The sequence below is a fragment of the Notothenia rossii genome (genome assembly GCF_949606895.1).
Source record: "Notothenia rossii genome assembly, chromosome: 4".
NCBI classification, from domain to species: Eukaryota; Metazoa; Chordata; class Actinopteri; order Perciformes; family Nototheniidae; genus Notothenia; species Notothenia rossii.
In genome coordinates this window covers 77,557,968-77,575,678 of record NC_136902.1, presented here as the reverse complement: position 1 = coordinate 77,575,678, position 17,711 = coordinate 77,557,968, and the positions used below count along the sequence as shown (strand labels likewise).

At 40.8% G+C, this 17,711-nt stretch overlaps 1 protein-coding gene across 1 annotated transcript; it reads right to left on the bottom strand.

The window, feature by feature from the left end:
- Window positions 1-1,250: 1,250 nt before the first annotated feature.
- On the bottom strand, window positions 1,251-15,174 carry egln2 (egl-9 family hypoxia-inducible factor 2). Its single transcript, XM_079676585.1, has 6 exons — window positions 14,867-15,174; window positions 12,866-14,347; window positions 4,170-4,289; window positions 3,643-3,779; window positions 2,769-2,836; window positions 1,251-2,656 (listed from the first exon to the last, which is right to left on the bottom strand). The coding sequence occupies exons 2-6, from the start codon at window positions 14,117-14,119 to the stop codon at window positions 2,604-2,606; spliced, it is 1,632 nt and encodes a 543-aa protein (XP_079532711.1). The 5' UTR covers window positions 14,120-14,347; window positions 14,867-15,174; the 3' UTR covers window positions 1,251-2,603.
- Window positions 15,175-17,711: the final 2,537 nt, after the last annotated feature.

Here is a 17,711-nt window from a genome sequence, read left to right as displayed (position 1 = left end):
AGGTATTAAAAAAGTATCGTTCAGTCTTAAACGTTCATGTATATTTTCAGAACTAGTATTGTAAAACCTTACTGTACTGTACTTCAATAAACCACACACAAATGACCACATTATAGGAACTACAACGTAGCATAAAACAGGGGCATATAAGTCCCTCAGGTGACATTTGAATTCCCTTTGGACTATGACAAAGCGTTTTTGTATGGGTCATATTTCCGGTCATACTCCAGGAGTGTGCAAAGTAGAGAAGGAAGTTTGAAAAGTGCTGCCAAAACAGCAGCCAATCACAAGGTGCATCAGAATGTGTTTATTTTGTTCACTGTGCAGTTTATATTTAACATTTTCTTAGACTGTTAACTTGATCATTCATACATGAGTTTTTGTTTATGGAGAAAGTGGGACTGTTCCACCAGACGATGTTACACTGAGGGAATGTACTCCTTTGGGATAGTTTGTTTATGTGTTCAGTATGTATGTAAATACACCAATGAACAACTTCTGTGACTGTGCATGTGTTCTGATGGACCTTTTCTTTGTGCAGAATTGTCTGGAGCGTTGATGTTATTGTGATGAATGAGAAAGTGAGCGTGGCTGTGAAAAGAGAACACAAATAATTGAACATAAATGAGTTAGGAGGCACCAGATTATGTACACAACAATTATATGTGTGATTTTTAAATGTGACAGGTACACTGCCAAAATATTGCGACACCCCTTTAACTATAAAGAGCACAATATGTACATGGTGTACTTTTATTTTTTTTAACTGCATTTATATTTCAATTCATGTCATTTAAAGACAGAAAAAATATTATCTTGTATGACGGTATTTGATTATGACGATGTTTAAAAGGCCTCCTACCAAGTGTATCTGTGTGCTCTCAAAGCAGACAGTTTATTAAAAACCATAAACGCTTGTTGTTGCTGTGACTAAAGAACAAACTTGCTCGTTTTTGAAAATGTGTGTGTTGCTGCTTACTTGGTCTTATTTCACTAATTGAAAAAAACTGGGATTTTTGAAGTAAATCAATACCAAAGTCTTTGTGTACAAAACAGACAGGTTTTTATTAATTACTTCAAAATAAAAAAAACGGCAAACAATTTCCATTTGTTCTCATCATTTTAGTTTCTATTGCATTAAAATGGCCGTATTATCCACAGCATAAAGGCATTAACCTACATTTTTAAGTATACTTTTTCTATCATTCACCCATAGCATTTCAAACAATAAAGTGCATTTTAAAATAACCTTCTCTTTAACCAATCTAAAATACACGGTAAATTGCCACATACATGTGCAGGTACATTTTTTTTTTTACACACAAACAGCCGATCCCACACAATAGCAGGCAGTAGTTTGACCCTGCAGTTCACATACAGTGTATAGTTTAACTATGTGCTTATACTGATCTCCACACTGCAGATACATACTGTTTAAGAACGGGTCAGAGTCCACACACACACACACACACACACACACACACACACACACACACACACACACACACACACACACACACACACACACACACACACACACACACACACACACACACACACACACACACACACACACACACACACACACACACACACACACACACACACACACACACACACACACACACACACACACACACACACACACACACACACACACACACACACACACACACACACACACACACACACACACACACACACCTGTTTTGCCCCGAACCAAAGGAAAGATTGCCTCGTCTTTAAAGTGTGAGCCATGTCAAATAGTTATCATTTCACATCAGTCATGTAGAAAACTCGTTGTGTTGTCTAGGTGCAGTCTAGACAATCAGCTTCACACATTGCAACTACAAAAAAAGAAACGTTCATGCTGGGACAACAGTGATTTTGTTGCACTAAGATTTTGAGGCCATATTCTTCAGTCCTAGCCTGATATTGGAGTAAAGTCCAGAAATACTTGAACTCTACCGATTGTGCTATATAGAGTAAAACTACAGTGTAAAGTTGTCTTTATGCTATTTTTAAGTGCATCCCTGTAATGTTGGTGCTTTAGGCTGGTCTGACTGAATGAGTGGCAGAGAGAGTCTTCCGATTGTTTTCTTTATCCCGTGCCTCTGTTTTTACACTCTTGTTGTCCACTTGCCAACATCATGAGACAAGTGGACAAAACCCAGGCAAGGGGGAAAGAATTCAGGGACAACTCCTAGGGCCCCCTTTTCTCCACCATCTTTTGTTTTAATTTGAAAATGACACTAGAGCACAAAAAGGTATTGATGTATCAAAACATCACAGAAAACCAAACAGGGAAAATAACTAAATAAAATGAAGGAGTCTGTTTTTTTTCTTCCAGTTTGTTGTCTTTATACAAGATTCAGCGAGACATCAACATCTTTCTCTTCTCCTTTTGTGCTCCATATTTGCCATTTCCCTGTTCTGTAGCCCGATCACATCGCAGCCAGTCTGACAGCTGACACTGTAGACCGGCATGGAGCTGCTATGATGACGGACAATTGAACGGTCTCTCCCTTTTTGATTGCAACGTCCATTAGCAGTTCAGAAGGCACATAATACTTTTAGACTTCTCTCCAGTGATACGCTGAGATTTATGTCCTGCTGTTTTGGGTGACAGGCACTTGAACACCTTTCTGTCCTGTTGCTACACAAGCGAGATAGAGAAAGAGAATATTAGTCAAATACAATATAAAGTTGTACAAAATGCAACACAAGGTGATCCAGTGCAGAAAAAAGCTAGGACTACAGAAGCTTACCCAATCTGTACTTCTCTTTAGCTTCGGCTCTCTCTTTTGCATCAAAGTACCAGACTGTGATGGCATAGCTGTAAAACACAAGAAGGAAAAAGAGATCTTAATAATAATAACAACACAAGAGCTTGTCTATTTTGTCAGTAAAATATATAATTGCTTTAGAACATTAACAAGGATTAAGTTAAAGCACACAAATCAAATTAAAAAGGACAAAAGATGTTCTTTGATAGGTATCTTTTCCCCAGCTAGATAACAACAAACGATATCTTGTATGAACGAGAACAGCACACTGCAGCAGATGTCCAGGGCAGCAGAGGGTTAATTTCTACAGTTTTAAGCCCCTCCGGTGGGGCTGTTTTGTTTATTCCTGTCTCTTGTGTCAGTGCCTCTTCAGCACGAGTACTGCAATCGAACCTTCCTCCCCTCCCCTCCCACCGACCCCCTCAGGAAATAGATACTTCCTGCTTTCAGCTCCACCTCGCCCCCCAGCAGCAAGATGGAGAGGAGAGGAGAGAGAGGAGTGAAAGAGTATCATGTTCCCCCGATGGACACAACTACTTGGTGCTAGTATGTAAATAACTGTACGTGTGCAAGTGCTTTTAATTAACTTCTGTCTAATTATGTCAGCATCATCTATTTGAGGCACTTCCAACTGATTGAAATGCATTAGAAGACAAACCTCCCATTACAAAAGGAAAAAAAAAGTAGTAATTCATCAACTCGTTTTTTATTAATTTGAATAAATAAATAAAAATGTGTTAATGGTATTGTTAATATATAAAGATAATGTATACATTAGTGTGCCCTGTCTCTTCCCATACAATATCAGTAGTGACAGAACTACACATGAGTTTGTGTTTGGCATCATTTTACTGACCGAGTGGCGTAGGCTGGCTTGACTTCATGTGGGTTCCTGCGGTCGGACCAGAAGATGAGCAGCCGGTCAAACAGAGGTTTGATGTTCGCTACCACATTTTTGCCTTCAGGGTAGATCTGCAGCAGCCCTCCTTGTTTCTACAAACAAGCACACACAAACAGTCACACAAGTTGTTAACATTATTTTAAGATGGTCCTAATTTACTCCGGCATACCGTAATGTTTCAATGATTGATATTTTCATAGTTGAACAACAAGTTTAATATTTTCCCAATTAGCTTTCTCTAAAAATCAGAAAACGGTGAACAATTACATTTTGAAATTGTGTGCTTTCTCCCAATTGAAATATATATTATTGAATATCATGTAAGAGTAAAGAAACCAGAACATATTCACATTTAAGAGGCAGGATCGGGAAATATTAAACTTGTTTTTCTTGCAAAATTACTAAAAATGTAATAATTATAGTCAAAGTAACAAAACTATTCGATTAATGTAATAATCTCTGCAGCTCAATCATGACTATACCTTGACATCCCAGTCCTTGTTGAGATAGTAGATACACGTGATGCAGCGTCCGTCACCGTTAGGGTTGTCAACATGGCGGACATACCCCGCCCCGTTCCCTGGGTAACATGCAACCATCGCCTAAAACAGAAGAAATGAAGACCGTTAGCTGTGTGCGTCCACCTTAAACAATAAACAAAAACAATACAGCATCATAAAAAACATGCTGGTTAAGAAGGCAGTGACTTGATTAGCCTCTCTCGCTATTTGGCTCTCACACTGCTCACTCCTAAACTGTTTTCCAGGTGGACCTTTTCCTAATGATGTGATTTATGAAACACACAGTCACGAGAGGGAGAAGTAGCGGCGGCATGTGTCAGAGTTCGGCTGCTGTTCCCAGCAAATTATCTGCAGATAGAGTGTACGCTTAAACAATGGTCTTGCGCTGGTATTTCCCCTGCTTGACGTCTATGTGTTGGAGGCTGTGAAGCAGGCGAGCGCTCTTTCTCTGGGGAGTTTGAGGGAACAGAGACCTTCGTGAGAGCCCTTCAATCGATGAGCATTCCAGACCACAGGACTGTAAATGCACTGATTCAGGGTGAAATTGAGCAGAGCCTGTGTCAATATGACACAGGCTCTGCTCATGTTGCAGGCCGTGTGAATAATTTCCAAACTGACTGCAGTGGCTTTAGCAAGCACTCCGTCTGCTCTACTGAGGAGGAGGTGGAAACGTCTTTAGCTATTTCACAGACTGACATCAGCTCTTGCTCGCAGAGAGAGATTCTAGGTGATGATAGTTGGCGGCGTGTAGAGTAATAACTTCTCTTTTATCTCTCCAGGCTGACTACTATGAAGATACTGTCACTGGCTTGACTTATATTGTTCTGCATGGGACGCTAACATTACAATATCAGGAGTCACTGCTTTGCTTCAGCTCTGTTCTGTGACACTATCAGTCATGACTAACGGGCTCTGCACCGCTGAAGTATCGATTTAACTCGCCTGAAGCTATCATTTAAGTTCTTGTACAACAGAAAGAGAGTCTCAACCCTGAAATCAAACAGCGCTCGAATAGATTTCTAACACAAACACACCTTTTGTTGTTTGTGATACTATTAGGGTTAGGGTTAGTATATAGCACAGTATATAATTAACATTGTGTGTATGAGGGTTCAGTCAGAGAGCACACTCTCTTCCTCTGATGGTTTCCCTCCTCGTTCACAGCCAAGAAAGTTTCAATGCCTTGGGTTTCAGTCTGTTAATCGGGCCATTGTCAGCTCTCATTACCCACCGACTCTCACAGTCAGAGCTCATTACCCTCCAGATCTTTTATTCCGGTGCTCAGAATGATTAGCAGACCTGCTGCGTCAAGATGAAAATGATAAAATATAAAATCCTTATGATTATTTCAAACAGGAATGTCAACTGAATGTGATCTAGAGTAATTAAGACTTGTCCCATAATAACTGCTTATTAAATCAGGCATGTTTTTTCAATGATAGAGTTTAAAGATTGCATTTATTATTATTATTTTATTTCTGTGTGTTTCTTTTGCATATTATAGAAACAGTTTACAGTAGGTAAAGGTAACCTCCAGTATAGAGTTTTGACCAATAGCTGTTGAGCAATGTTATAAGTGGGTCTTGTATGTTTGTATCTCAGGGATGTGAAAGAGGAATGCACATGTATGTATGAACATAAGTCTTTTATGAAATTAAATTAAAAGGGTTCAAGGATGGATTTTCTCTCAAGATAAAGAGCACAGTGATCATTTTGGGTGTGCACGCAGGCCAAGGAAGTGCGTCTTCCAAGCACACAGTAATGATCAAACTGGTAATAATCTTACCAACTGTAATCAACCATTATTAACGGTTCATATGCCACACCAGCCAGCTCAGCCCTTGCCTGCAGCATAATCATCACACACAAAGTCTACATAAAAGCTTTCACAAGACAGGCGTATAATTAAGGAGGAGGATTATGTAATTTATTCTAAACTTACCACGGACATTAGTACACATTGCTATTATTTCAACCAGTTTAACATACATCTTCAGGGTTAATGACCTTCTGTCAGTAGCTGCACACATAAACACACACAACTGATTCATTCACACAGCATGACACAGATTCCTTCATCTCTGCCAAGATATGTGCCTGCAGTGAGTTAACTTGTAATTGGCACCACAACCAGGCACATTGCTTTAATATCCTAATGGCATGACTGCGTAGATGTCAAGGTGACGGCTGGACGGGCAGAACATGCTGCCATGGACAAGGACACAAATAAACTCCAATGGTGCACGCAAATTCTGATAAGAGGAGTGATTGTGGAAAGAGGGCTGAGGGGATAGATAAGCTTGAACAAACACTGAGAGTACTGGCTGTAAAGGAGAAACAGTGAGGGGTGCTGGTACGCTGTGATCACCATAAACAGTGAGGGAATTTGGAAAAATGTTTTGTTGGTCGTTTTTTCTCCTTATAATTCCAATGCATTTGTGGATATCCAATCTCCAGTCTGAGTTGAGTGCTCTTTTGGGTGTACACAAACATCTCTATGCCGAGTTGTGTTAAACCCATTGGCACCATTTTTATTTCTATGAAGCCAGGGATTGCCATGACGTAATTAAGGTTATTACAATGACAAAGAGGCTATATATAATATATAGCATGTGTGCTAGCTTTACATGTGCATTCAGTAGAGAGAAGGAAATCCTCTTAATGTAAGAAATGCAAATATTGAAAGAGAGAAAATGATAGGGGACTTAATGTACACATCATAACGTTTGGTTACTCACAATATCTAGCATGATTGACAATGATTTCTATGGACAAGCTTTTTAAATGTTGCTATACTATACTAATTTTATAGTTAACCTAAATTCTCTTCCAATCTATCCTTATCATAAAGTGAAAGGTCAGCTACAGGCCAGCTGCTCTCACGCTGCTATTCCAGTGTCCACATTAATACAGTTTTAAGAGTGTTTATGGATCTTTTTTTAATATAAAACCATACATAGGGATATCGTTCTTATCAAAATGCACATTACAGTATGTTACTCCATGTTTGTGAGTGGTTCAAGGTCATTCTCAAGGACACTTCAGCACAACAAATGTTGTCTATCACTGGGGTTGAAACCACTTGATTCACTAACTGTTGAGCCATACTGCAATCTTGATTCTTCTTTATTTCCTTCCTTCGTAAATGTAATCTTAATTTCGAAATCCGATTTCTCGCACCCACACCCTGGATGACAGTCTATGATGCAAATAAGGATCAGCTATTACAAATAGTTTCCACCCAATTGGATTTGATTGGAAAAATGAAGGAAACAGATGAGGGTGAAATTAACGGAAATATAATAAACTGCTATGTCACTCCCATCTTTTATACGTGCTGTATTTCCTGGCTTAAATCATGACTCATTGGAAGCTAAATTCACCTCTTTGAGTCACCGCTTCCATAGGCTGGATAATGGATTCTGAGGACATAATAACCTTTGAGTGCCACACTCATACTCTACATTAGTTACATCTGCTAAATGAAGAAGTGCCCCAGCTCTTCACAATTTATAGATTAACTGGAATTTAAACTATAACGCTGGACTGGTTTCAACTTCCAGGGTTAAAACTGGTCTTTGTGGGTATTTGGAAGGAAGATGTACTCTTTACTGTTAGGGTGATTTTTCACTAAGGTTACAAAGTATCAGCCTCTAGGCGCGCCCCCCAAAGATCGCAGGGGGGGCGCCAGGCCTCAGATGATTTGAGGCCAAATATCTTCTTTTTTTTTTTTTTACATATAATTGTAAAGTAATACATGATTGTCACTAAAAGCCTTGTCTCTACATTAAAATATAAAAAATAATTTATTAATGTATTTGAATAACAATTCAAGTTAGTGGCTATTAAAGGCATAAAAAGACAGAAATGTATAATTCTTTCTTTAAGAGAAATGTTTCTTCTGCCCGTAAATTGTCCAAACCGGGCTTTTCTGGATAAGCGCATTTTTAAAACAGTCATTGTCCATGCCCGTTTCAGTTGGATTATTTGTCACAGTTGTTCCGATCAGATCGGTCTCCTCCATTTTGTAGATTATTTACGACTTTTGAATCCACATAAACACATCGGCAAAATCTGGCTTACTTTGAGCATGTGTTTTAAACAGTTTAATCCCATTGTGAATTGTTTCCACTTCTGCGCCATTCTTTAATTTCTTCATACAGAGGGAATCCAAATGAATTAATCCTGAGTCCAATAACCATCAAAGTCACTCCAATAGTGCTCCTTAATTACGCTTTCATCTCCTTTAACAAAATACTTCACATTCATCTAGTTTGAGACAGTAGTAGTAGCATTTTTGAGACTTTTACACTTTAATTACCGCTGTTGCGCTCCCCCCCCCTTGTGTGTGTGTGTGTGTGTGTGTGTGTGTGTGGGGCAACTTCCAACAGGAGTCATTTGGGGGGGGCTCTTGGGAAAAAAGGTTGGGAACCACTGCTCTAGGTAATGCCTCATCGTCATCTCAGCAGAGCTACAGTAATATATTCTTCTGTGTGTGTGTGTGTGTGTGTGTGTGTGTGTGTGTGTGTGTGTGTGTGTGTGTGTGTGTGTGTGTGTGTGTGTGTGTGTGTGTGTGTGTGTGTGTGTGTGTGTGTGTGTGTGTGTGTGTGTGTGTGTGTGTGTGTGTGCATTACAGTTACAGTGTGTGCGTTTCTGTACTCTCCACAGGTTGGATGTACATAGATTTAAACTGATACGTGAGAAAAATAATTATTATTATTACTTTATTTGCACATTATTTGGAGAAGAAGCTTCTTTCCGTACTTTAAGGAAGAATACAAGGAAGCGTTAGAAGCATGATTAAATCAATTGTCATGTAATTGTTATATTATGGTGCAAATGTTTAATGTGAACACATAAAACAAACAAAAAAGCATGGAAAATGTGCTCAGCTCTTATGACTCTGCTGTGGACCCAATGACACTCATTATGCATGAGTCACCTCTGAATGTCGGAAAGGAGTCATTTGAGTATGTTGGTGGTTGCGTATGTGTGTTAGATTGAGAGAAAGTTTATGTAGGTGTTACCCTGCATGTATACCAATCAGACTAATTCTAACTTAAAGTGCATTTTAAGTGGTGCAAGTAATGATTTATTGATTATCTGACAATTATTGATGAATTACTTCATCTGTAAAATGTCAGAAAATACTAAATGTCTTTCATAATTCTAAATGAACAAGTTATCACAAGGTGGTACCATATTTCATCTCAAAACACCATGATTGCTGCTATAGTACGTTGGTTGGTGCTGCAGCAAGGGAACACCAGATAAAAACAAATCATGTGAAATATACCATTTACCATGAAGCAATATTATCTGGTAATGATTATGACAGTCTTGGTTTGCCTGAAAAGAGACCAAATGAATACTTAAATGGCAAATGTATCCGTCTATCAGTCACTCCATAAAGCTAGATCTGTAGCTGCCTGCATGGTGGCACTGCTGAAGTCTAGGAGGGGCGTTTGAGGACACGCTGCTGCAGCAGACGTTTTCATTATGCCGAAGCTTGTGCTGCATTACCCCTTATAACTCGCTCAGCGCTATCCTCCCACTCCTTGCTCCAAATCCCCCCTGCTCCTTCCACTTCCAGTCTATCCCCTCCCCCTTAATTTGCATCGTTCCTTGCACTGAGTTTTTTTGTCTCATCCCGATGTTGCAGAGATATTCCCATCTTCACCCTTCCCTGTTTAACTGCATAGCCATCCCATTGATGACACTGTTATCCCTACCATTGTCTAAGTCTTACCGGCAGCTCCTGCTGACTAACAGGAGTCAGAGACATTACCCACTGCTGGTGAGCCGTTATTATCTCTCACTCTCTCTCTTCATCTCTTTCATACACAATGCAGAGCTCTACTCTGTATGGGCCGGTTACTAAGGTAACAGCTAGAAAATATGTTGTCCACGAGGCAAACAAGAGAGTTTAAGGAGATATGGAGTGAAGTTAAGGACAGTGGAAAGGTCAAGATAAAAGATAAAAAGGAAAGAAGAAGAAATGAAGGAACAATGTACATTTTGCGGTTAAGGAGGAGGGAAGAGACGCAGTGACCTTCTATCTGGATCCTCCTTCCTGATCCTACTCTTTGCGTTTCCTATCACTTCCTCTGTCTCGTGCATAGTCCATCCTTGCTTAATCCACCACCCCATTCCAAGAACATCCAGCTGGAACATTGTGTACTGTGCACCATTGAACTTTTTTTTTTAATCTACAAAAGGGTAAAGAGGGCCAGGGAACAGTTTGCGTTTTCCTACCTGGGAATCACTAACTCATGCCATGCCAAATAATAGAAAGAGTATGTACTGTATATAGAATAAATGGAATGAGCTGCAACACCCAAGTGTTTTATAACGTTAAATGAGGCTGCCTCTTCTTGAGCCGGAAGGGGATCAGTTCAACAGATTTGATGTGTTGTCGATTTCACCAAAAAGTCCACTTGAGTCATGAATTGAAATTAGAGCTTGAAATGTCAAGAGATAAAGAGAGTTTTTAAATATTTTTGGTAACTTAGACACTGTTATTGCACAGTAGAAAGCAACTCGGCAGAAGCCCAATGTATTTTGCAATATCAAATGCAAATCTTAAACATGACAATATGTTAGCTTGCAGAGTCCATTCAATTCATATCATTTGTTCTAAATGTGTAGGAAAATGATGTATACACTAGATTTTCTAAAAGATATACAGAAATATACATTATAGTGACATCTGGCGTCATTTTTATAAGACATTTTTACTTCTGCATAAAAAAAGAACGGATGAATAAACATGGTTTACGATGCTAGTTTTGACACAGAAGAGGTTGAAAATGTATATTCGTATGCATATGACGGACCACAACCTTATAATTATGAGCCTGCTAGGCGTCCAAGAGACCAGGAGCAGCCAAGGATTAGAAGAAATAACGGCCATCGGAGAAAAATGGAGCTGTGGTGTGAGGAGAACCAGTGGAGAACTGGGCAGCTTTCATGGTGAGTGACCGGCGTTAGCTACAGAATGTTAGCTAACGTCGGTCACATCACAACATTGTAAAGTTAGCTATCATATAACAGGCTATAACTAAAGTAGTATTGATAATATAGTAACGTTACTGGCAGGACTGTTGATACTGATCCATAACAGAAACTAATGCGCAAGTATCAGCCGTATGTGTGTTTGTGCAACCTGCATAAACACAATAGCTCACCATGATTAAAAAGGGTAATTACCGAAAAAATACCAGCTCACTAAATCACAACCGCTCAAACCAACTACCAACTACTACCGTGCATTGGGCAGAGAAGGAGTCCGAGAAAGTTGCTCCCCTATGTGACGTAATATGACGCGTTTGACGTTAAAAAAAGCAACCTGCAAGTTGCTCTTTAAGAGAGCAAAAGCTGCTGGATTTACTTTCTGCATGGGACAGTTTGATTGTCAAACTGATATGTTAGAGTGTTGCATTAACATACTAATATCTCACCATCTTTTTCTTGTTTTTCATTAAAAAAGTTTCAACTTAGTGAAAGCTCTATCAACATGTATTAAGACCTGATATTGATAAGTGTTTCAAACAACTCCAATCTGAATAGTCTGGAACTGTTATATTGTAAATCTTGTCTGAACAAGGGGGCGGCTGGAACACTAAGAACGTGTTTGGTTACAGTCTAGACTGCCATGTAATGTTTACTAGCAACTGATAGGAAAAGACACGATGTAACTGGATTCTAAAAACATCATCATAGTACACAAGATAATATGGAAGGAGAAGGTGATTCTAATTGTCCATGTTACAGGGTAAGCAATGTGGAGAGTATAGTGTACAAATAGATTCAGGGAGGAGAATTAAACAGGCATCATTCATAACGGGTCACTGACTTTACCTGTGTCAGATAAACCATTACTGCGTCACTACAGGGTGGGGGGCGGGGGGGCTTCCCGTCCAGCACACCATGTCCATGGCTCTGTGCAGGACAGAGAAAACAACTGCCTGACTGGCCATCTGTGAATTTACTATGAATGGAATTTAAGTGAAGGCTGCTGTTAAGTTCTTGGTGTTTAGAAAACTATCAACTCTAAGTGTTGTTCTATGGTGAATGTGCATGGCATTTGAAAAATGTCATTAGAAAAGAGAAGATGGGGCATGCAGTGTAGTCACGGAAAATTAAAAAGAAAACAGGCGACTCACTTTTCCACGAGGTTAGACACAAAAGGAAACAGGCACCACAACTCTGCTACAACATCAGCAGAGTGTTGGCATGCTTGAAAGTGGTGGTTATCCAAAAAAATGTACTTCAAAGGCAGAGAGCGATGGCAGAAGAGATAAAGTGTTATTTTTCCTTCTGGGTACCAATGGTATGAAGGCCAATATCTAGACCTAGGCACACGGCCAGTATAGGGGGAAAGCTCGCCCCGCAGCCCACCTTATCAAGCTCACGTGGGCCAGAAACACAGCAGGGCTCATCTTGACATCCTACCTGACGCTGTTGGCCTGACTGCATGTCAGCATTAGAGAAGCATAGAGACAGCAGAGCAGACATGACACAACCAACCACAAAATGTTATGTCATCAGGCTGACCGTCTTGTTGGTTGCCTGTGTTTTTGTCTGACTTTAGGATAACAAACCCTGCCTGAACCTAACTTCCTCTCACCTGACCCTACCCCGTCCCTCCTTCTCACCTTAGTGCGTCCGTTGATGACACAGTCCCCCAGCTTTCCATTGGCGGCACTGTACATGACGGCCTCATCGATGTAAGCCATCAGCGTCCCGATGCCCTCGCACCCAGGCTCTCGTCCCTCCACCCAGGCGATCTGGTCGCCCCGTATGCTTCTAGAGGGAATGTTTTTCTGGCTTACAAGCTGACCGCCCCGAAATCTCCCACTGCGGTTTAGGGCTTCCACCTCCTCCAGGACCCTGTTGCCTAGCTGAAGACCAAGGAAGTTGTCCTTCACACAGATGCCATAGTATTTCATGCAGGGGACGATGTACTGCTGGGCTATGTGCTCTGCTGACCAGCCCCCCCCTGCAGGTCCAGGGGTCGGGATGCAGTTAGCCACGACAGGGGAGGTTTGGCAGGGTGCATCTGGCCGGCCTGAGGAGGCCACTTGATGTCCATTGTGCTGGTTATTATGAGGAGTAAAGGGAAATTGAGCACAGTGCACATTATTGATAGTCATTTGGTTGCTATGGGAACTGTTGCTGCAGTTGGCTGTGAGCGGGGTGACTACTGGGGCCAATCTGGATGCCTCTGAAGGATTGTGAGCAACACTTCCATCCACCAGCCTTCTTCGTTTAAAGTCTGAGTCCCAGGGGGTAAAAACCGGGTCAACAGAACTTCCTAAGCCTGGTGAACCCATTATGTGAGTGTTAAGAGTTCCTGACCCCATGCCCCGGTTCTCCCCACATCTCCTTTTCTGTTGCTGCACCTGTCTGGCTCTCAGGTCACAATTTATCCTCCTCATCACTAAAGGGCACTTCTCATGGTCTGTCTGGTCCCCGCTTTCCACCAGACAGGCTCTGCTGGTAAGTTGGTGCATAGGGCTGCCTACCCCCGCCAACCCCTTTGTATGTGCTGGGTAACCGTTTGGTGTGTGAGCCAGAAGGCCTGCATGGCTCCCCTCCACCGTAGCTGATGGAGACACCACCCCGCCGTTGTAGAGCGGCACGCCGGTTTTGGACAGCTTAGTCGGGGTGGTGATTGCAGGGGAGTCGGTCTGAGAGGCCAGACCCGCGAGTAACTCGGCCGCCGTTGGACTACCGACCGGGGCCGCGTAGGAGCCGTCTAGCCCCATTTCTGCCCGGTAGGTGTTTTGAATCTCCGCCTCTCCAAAGCCCAGCTGCTGGCAGGTCGTCCTTCTCTCTTGAGAGGCTGAAACATCGACGCATCCGCGGGAAGAGCTTTTTAAAAGGTCCGTGTGTCCCAAACTCTCCATTTCACCTCGTCATCAGCTGGATGCGCACGTAGCCCACGTCCTCGCTTCATTTTCCAGCTGAGCCGCTGCTTTCCCTGACCGAGAGGATTTTTGCCACAGCCACCAGAAGTTTCATGTCCAAGCCTTCTTCTCCTTTCTTTGTTTTCAGCAATAACTCTCATTTAATACTGTCGAACTGCGAACTTGTTCGTATCCGTTTTATTCACATTTTGATTCTGTGCAAGATATCTGTGGAGAGGGAAATTATACTTTAGTCCTATTAATAGCACATTGCAGACTTAGATTAAGTAGCTTTAATCAAGCTATATGTATATGCTGCACTATTTATACAGCCTTCATATTTAAAGTAGGACAATAAACAAAATAACATGATAAATCGCATGTTTCTTCATGACGTTAGGATATTGCAGCCGAGTTGTATTCCCTAGAAAGAAGAGGACATGAAGAGGAATAAAGGCTAACACAAATTCACACATTACTGACATTTACACTGAAATAAGACTTAATCACGAAATGTGTCATACAATTCAAAAGGTATTCTTAAATACATGCTTCTAAAATGAGAAGAATAGGCTATCAGGCTGCTAAGAAACACCCTTCAAATAACTAAAGCCATACTTCGTTTTTATCCGCTATTGATTACCCATTGAGCAGCCTAGTGATCATGTCCCTCTCTTAAAAATAAGCAACATATTTCACATTGAATAAATGTATTGTAAAACATCCCCGCACTAGTCCACTGCTTACCTTCGGCAGCCTACAGCAATGCAAATCCAGTGAGCGTACGTGACAGGCTGTGAGTACGCATGTTATTTCCGGGATTGTCTTGCCTGTGTGCCCGGTCCCATTCAATTTTCTTGTCGGTTAAAAATAAAATGCAGGGAGATGAGAACACCATCGCCGACCTGACACGTTAGACTCAATCGAAGGACGGAGGGGGATGCTCGGAGTCACACGAGGTTGCCTAAACCTCCTAAAAAGTGCATAGAGTGCACCCACTTTCAGCCTGTCAACCCTCCGCCCCTCCTCCTCCTCCTCTCTCTCTCTCTCTCGCTCACACTATCTCTCTCTCTGTCATTAAGATGCACAAAAAGCCATGTGCAACCTGGCTGCTATACAAATTTCAGCCACACTGACAGAAAACCACTTAATTATAAAATAAATATATGTTATAGTAATGCTGGGATATTATCATCAAGCCTTGTCTTTACAAATGTATACTTTTTCTATTAATATAATTTAGGCTACATGAAGGGCTCCCTTACCAGCATGTGTCTGCAAAAAATACAATAAATGGAATATATTCAAGTGTGAACATAGTGTACCTACCCTCCTACCAAATGTATATCCATATGCTGTCCCCCTACAACTACTTACATCCTTTGCTTTGATAAAAGTAGAAGTAATGTCTAAAGTAAAAGACATGCAGTGAACTACTTAAGTAGTCCCAACTAGATGATTTATATGTTACCTAATCTGTTGCATTTCTTCTGCCCGTGTAACTTGTAATATCTGTAGCGTAGTGTAGGTAGTAAATCCAGAATTCTTAGTGATAATTCTGTGAATGCCTGACATTTCACAAAACATATTGTCTCGTATTGCCTCAATACCACATCCTAGTATAGGATATAAATTAGAGTGATAGTCAGCTGTTGTATAGTTAGTAGCCTTTTCAGCATTGGAACTGACTGAGTTGTTGCTGACCCATGATAAACTGTAGGCTTGCTAAACTTTGCTTACATTTTCATTACTCTGCTTGTCATTATTGTCCACTTCTGCATTTGGCTAGCAGGAGCAAGTGAGGTAATGTGCTTTTATAAAGCCAGGCCTGGGGTGAGGGTTGTGGATTTAGCTACTCACCCTGAGGGATTAGGGACAGAGTGTATTGACACACTGGCATGCCACATCCATCTGCCGCTTCCAGGGCAGCCCTGTCTGTGAAGTTATTGACACTTATGTTTTTGTTTTAACGCACAACTGTTGCTTTGTTATTGCCTATAGTGTCCTACTTCTTTGTATTACAGCCTGTATATTGACATTAAGAGCAGCATGTGAAATTCTGTGGGCATACTCATCATAAAAGTATGGCTATTTAAATGCACATAAGGGCTCAAAATACAGGTTGTGAGGTTATCATATTCAACATAAGCAGTCCGCCACAATAAGGCATTACAGCGCACCACAAACAAAAAAGAAACACATTTAGACTTATCATGATAACGTCATAATTCACCTTAATTCACAGAGCTGGAACTAACAATAATGCAATCCATTCACATGTTAACAGCTATCGTGAATTAGCTCTACTTCAGCCCATTTCAACAAAAAGAAACACATAGCCCTCACAAAAATGATATAGTATGAGATAAATCTGTTAAATTGGTGAGCTTTAGAGCGGATGGTAGGCAGAATGCGTTTGGACAGAACAAGGCTTATGCTGCTTATTAACATTAGCTTCATATTTACTGTAAAATTGGGGTGTTCTTTTTTAATTCTCGGCAAGAAACAAATGAACAAAATGTTGCATTCCTTTTAGTTGAGGTGAAGATAAAATGGGATTAAAATGTAATGTATTCCAGACCTGCATGCCTGTCGGTTAATTGAACTCCACCAAGCAAAAGATAGTTGTCAGTCAGTGATCAAAAGTATAATTGTAGGTTGTTTTTTTGTACAGTGTAGGTGCATTTCAATTGACGAATGTGAAGAACAACACATTGCCTTCAGGGAATAGGGAACTTGTTCGGTAGCCAGTAGCCTCAAGACGTCAACAGGCAACATTAATGAAGGCTGCTGCAATCATCATGCAATTCAAGCAGTATATAGATTAAAGATTGTATTGTCATTTTTTGGGAAAATCTTTACCCTAATCAAGAGCAAATAATGTCCAAAAGCTGCAAACCACATACACACACGATTCCAGGCATTACCACTAAAAACACACTCTACTTACGGTAATGATACACCTTCCACAAGAGTCTACAACAAACAGATCATGAGTTTGGCCAACTCGTGTTATTCGATTTAGAAGTTCCGCACCTTTGCTGTAGTCACACTCTTACACACACTTTTTGCTAATTGGCAAACACAAACACACAAGTTGTGACTACATGGGGAGTTCACAGATGCCCAAAGGCTGACCTTTAATTAAGAGCAAATAAATGAGGAAAGGCAGTGTGCTTGAAGAAAACATAGAACATTCTCACCACCAATGGGCGAATTAGTTCATTCTGAAGTCATATAGCTTACACAAGTGAGTTGACTGACAAGAAATAACACAAGCACTCAAAGTATTGCCACTGCTAAGCAACCAGACGGTCAAATATTACTATAAGACTGATACCATTGTTTTAATACAATGAGAGATAAGACATGATTCATTGTTTGGCTATAACTACGGTGGTGAATATGTACCAAGTTTCCACATTGCCCCACAAGTGGGCACCCATAACATAATAAATGCATGATAACAACAGACATAGGTGGAAATATAACACACATTCAGGCATAAACACGTAAAACCATTGGCCTGTGATGTAAGCTCCAACAATGTAAAGGACACAAGTTATCTTCAGAGAAAACAAGGCGCCTCAAT

Excerpts from the sequence above, each read along its gene's own strand:
- egln2 (XM_079676585.1), bottom strand. The coding sequence starts at position 14,119 with ATGGAGAGTTTGGGACACACGGACCTTTTAAAAAGCTCTTCCCGCGGA. Across the intron at positions 4,290-12,865 it reads TCATCAACGGACGCACTAAG|GCGATGGTTGCATGTTACCC; the intron begins GTGAGAAGGAGG and ends CTTCTGTTTTAG. Across the intron at positions 3,780-4,169 it reads ACAAGGACTGGGATGTCAAG|AAACAAGGAGGGCTGCTGCA; the intron begins GTATAGTCATGA and ends GCTTGTTTGTAG.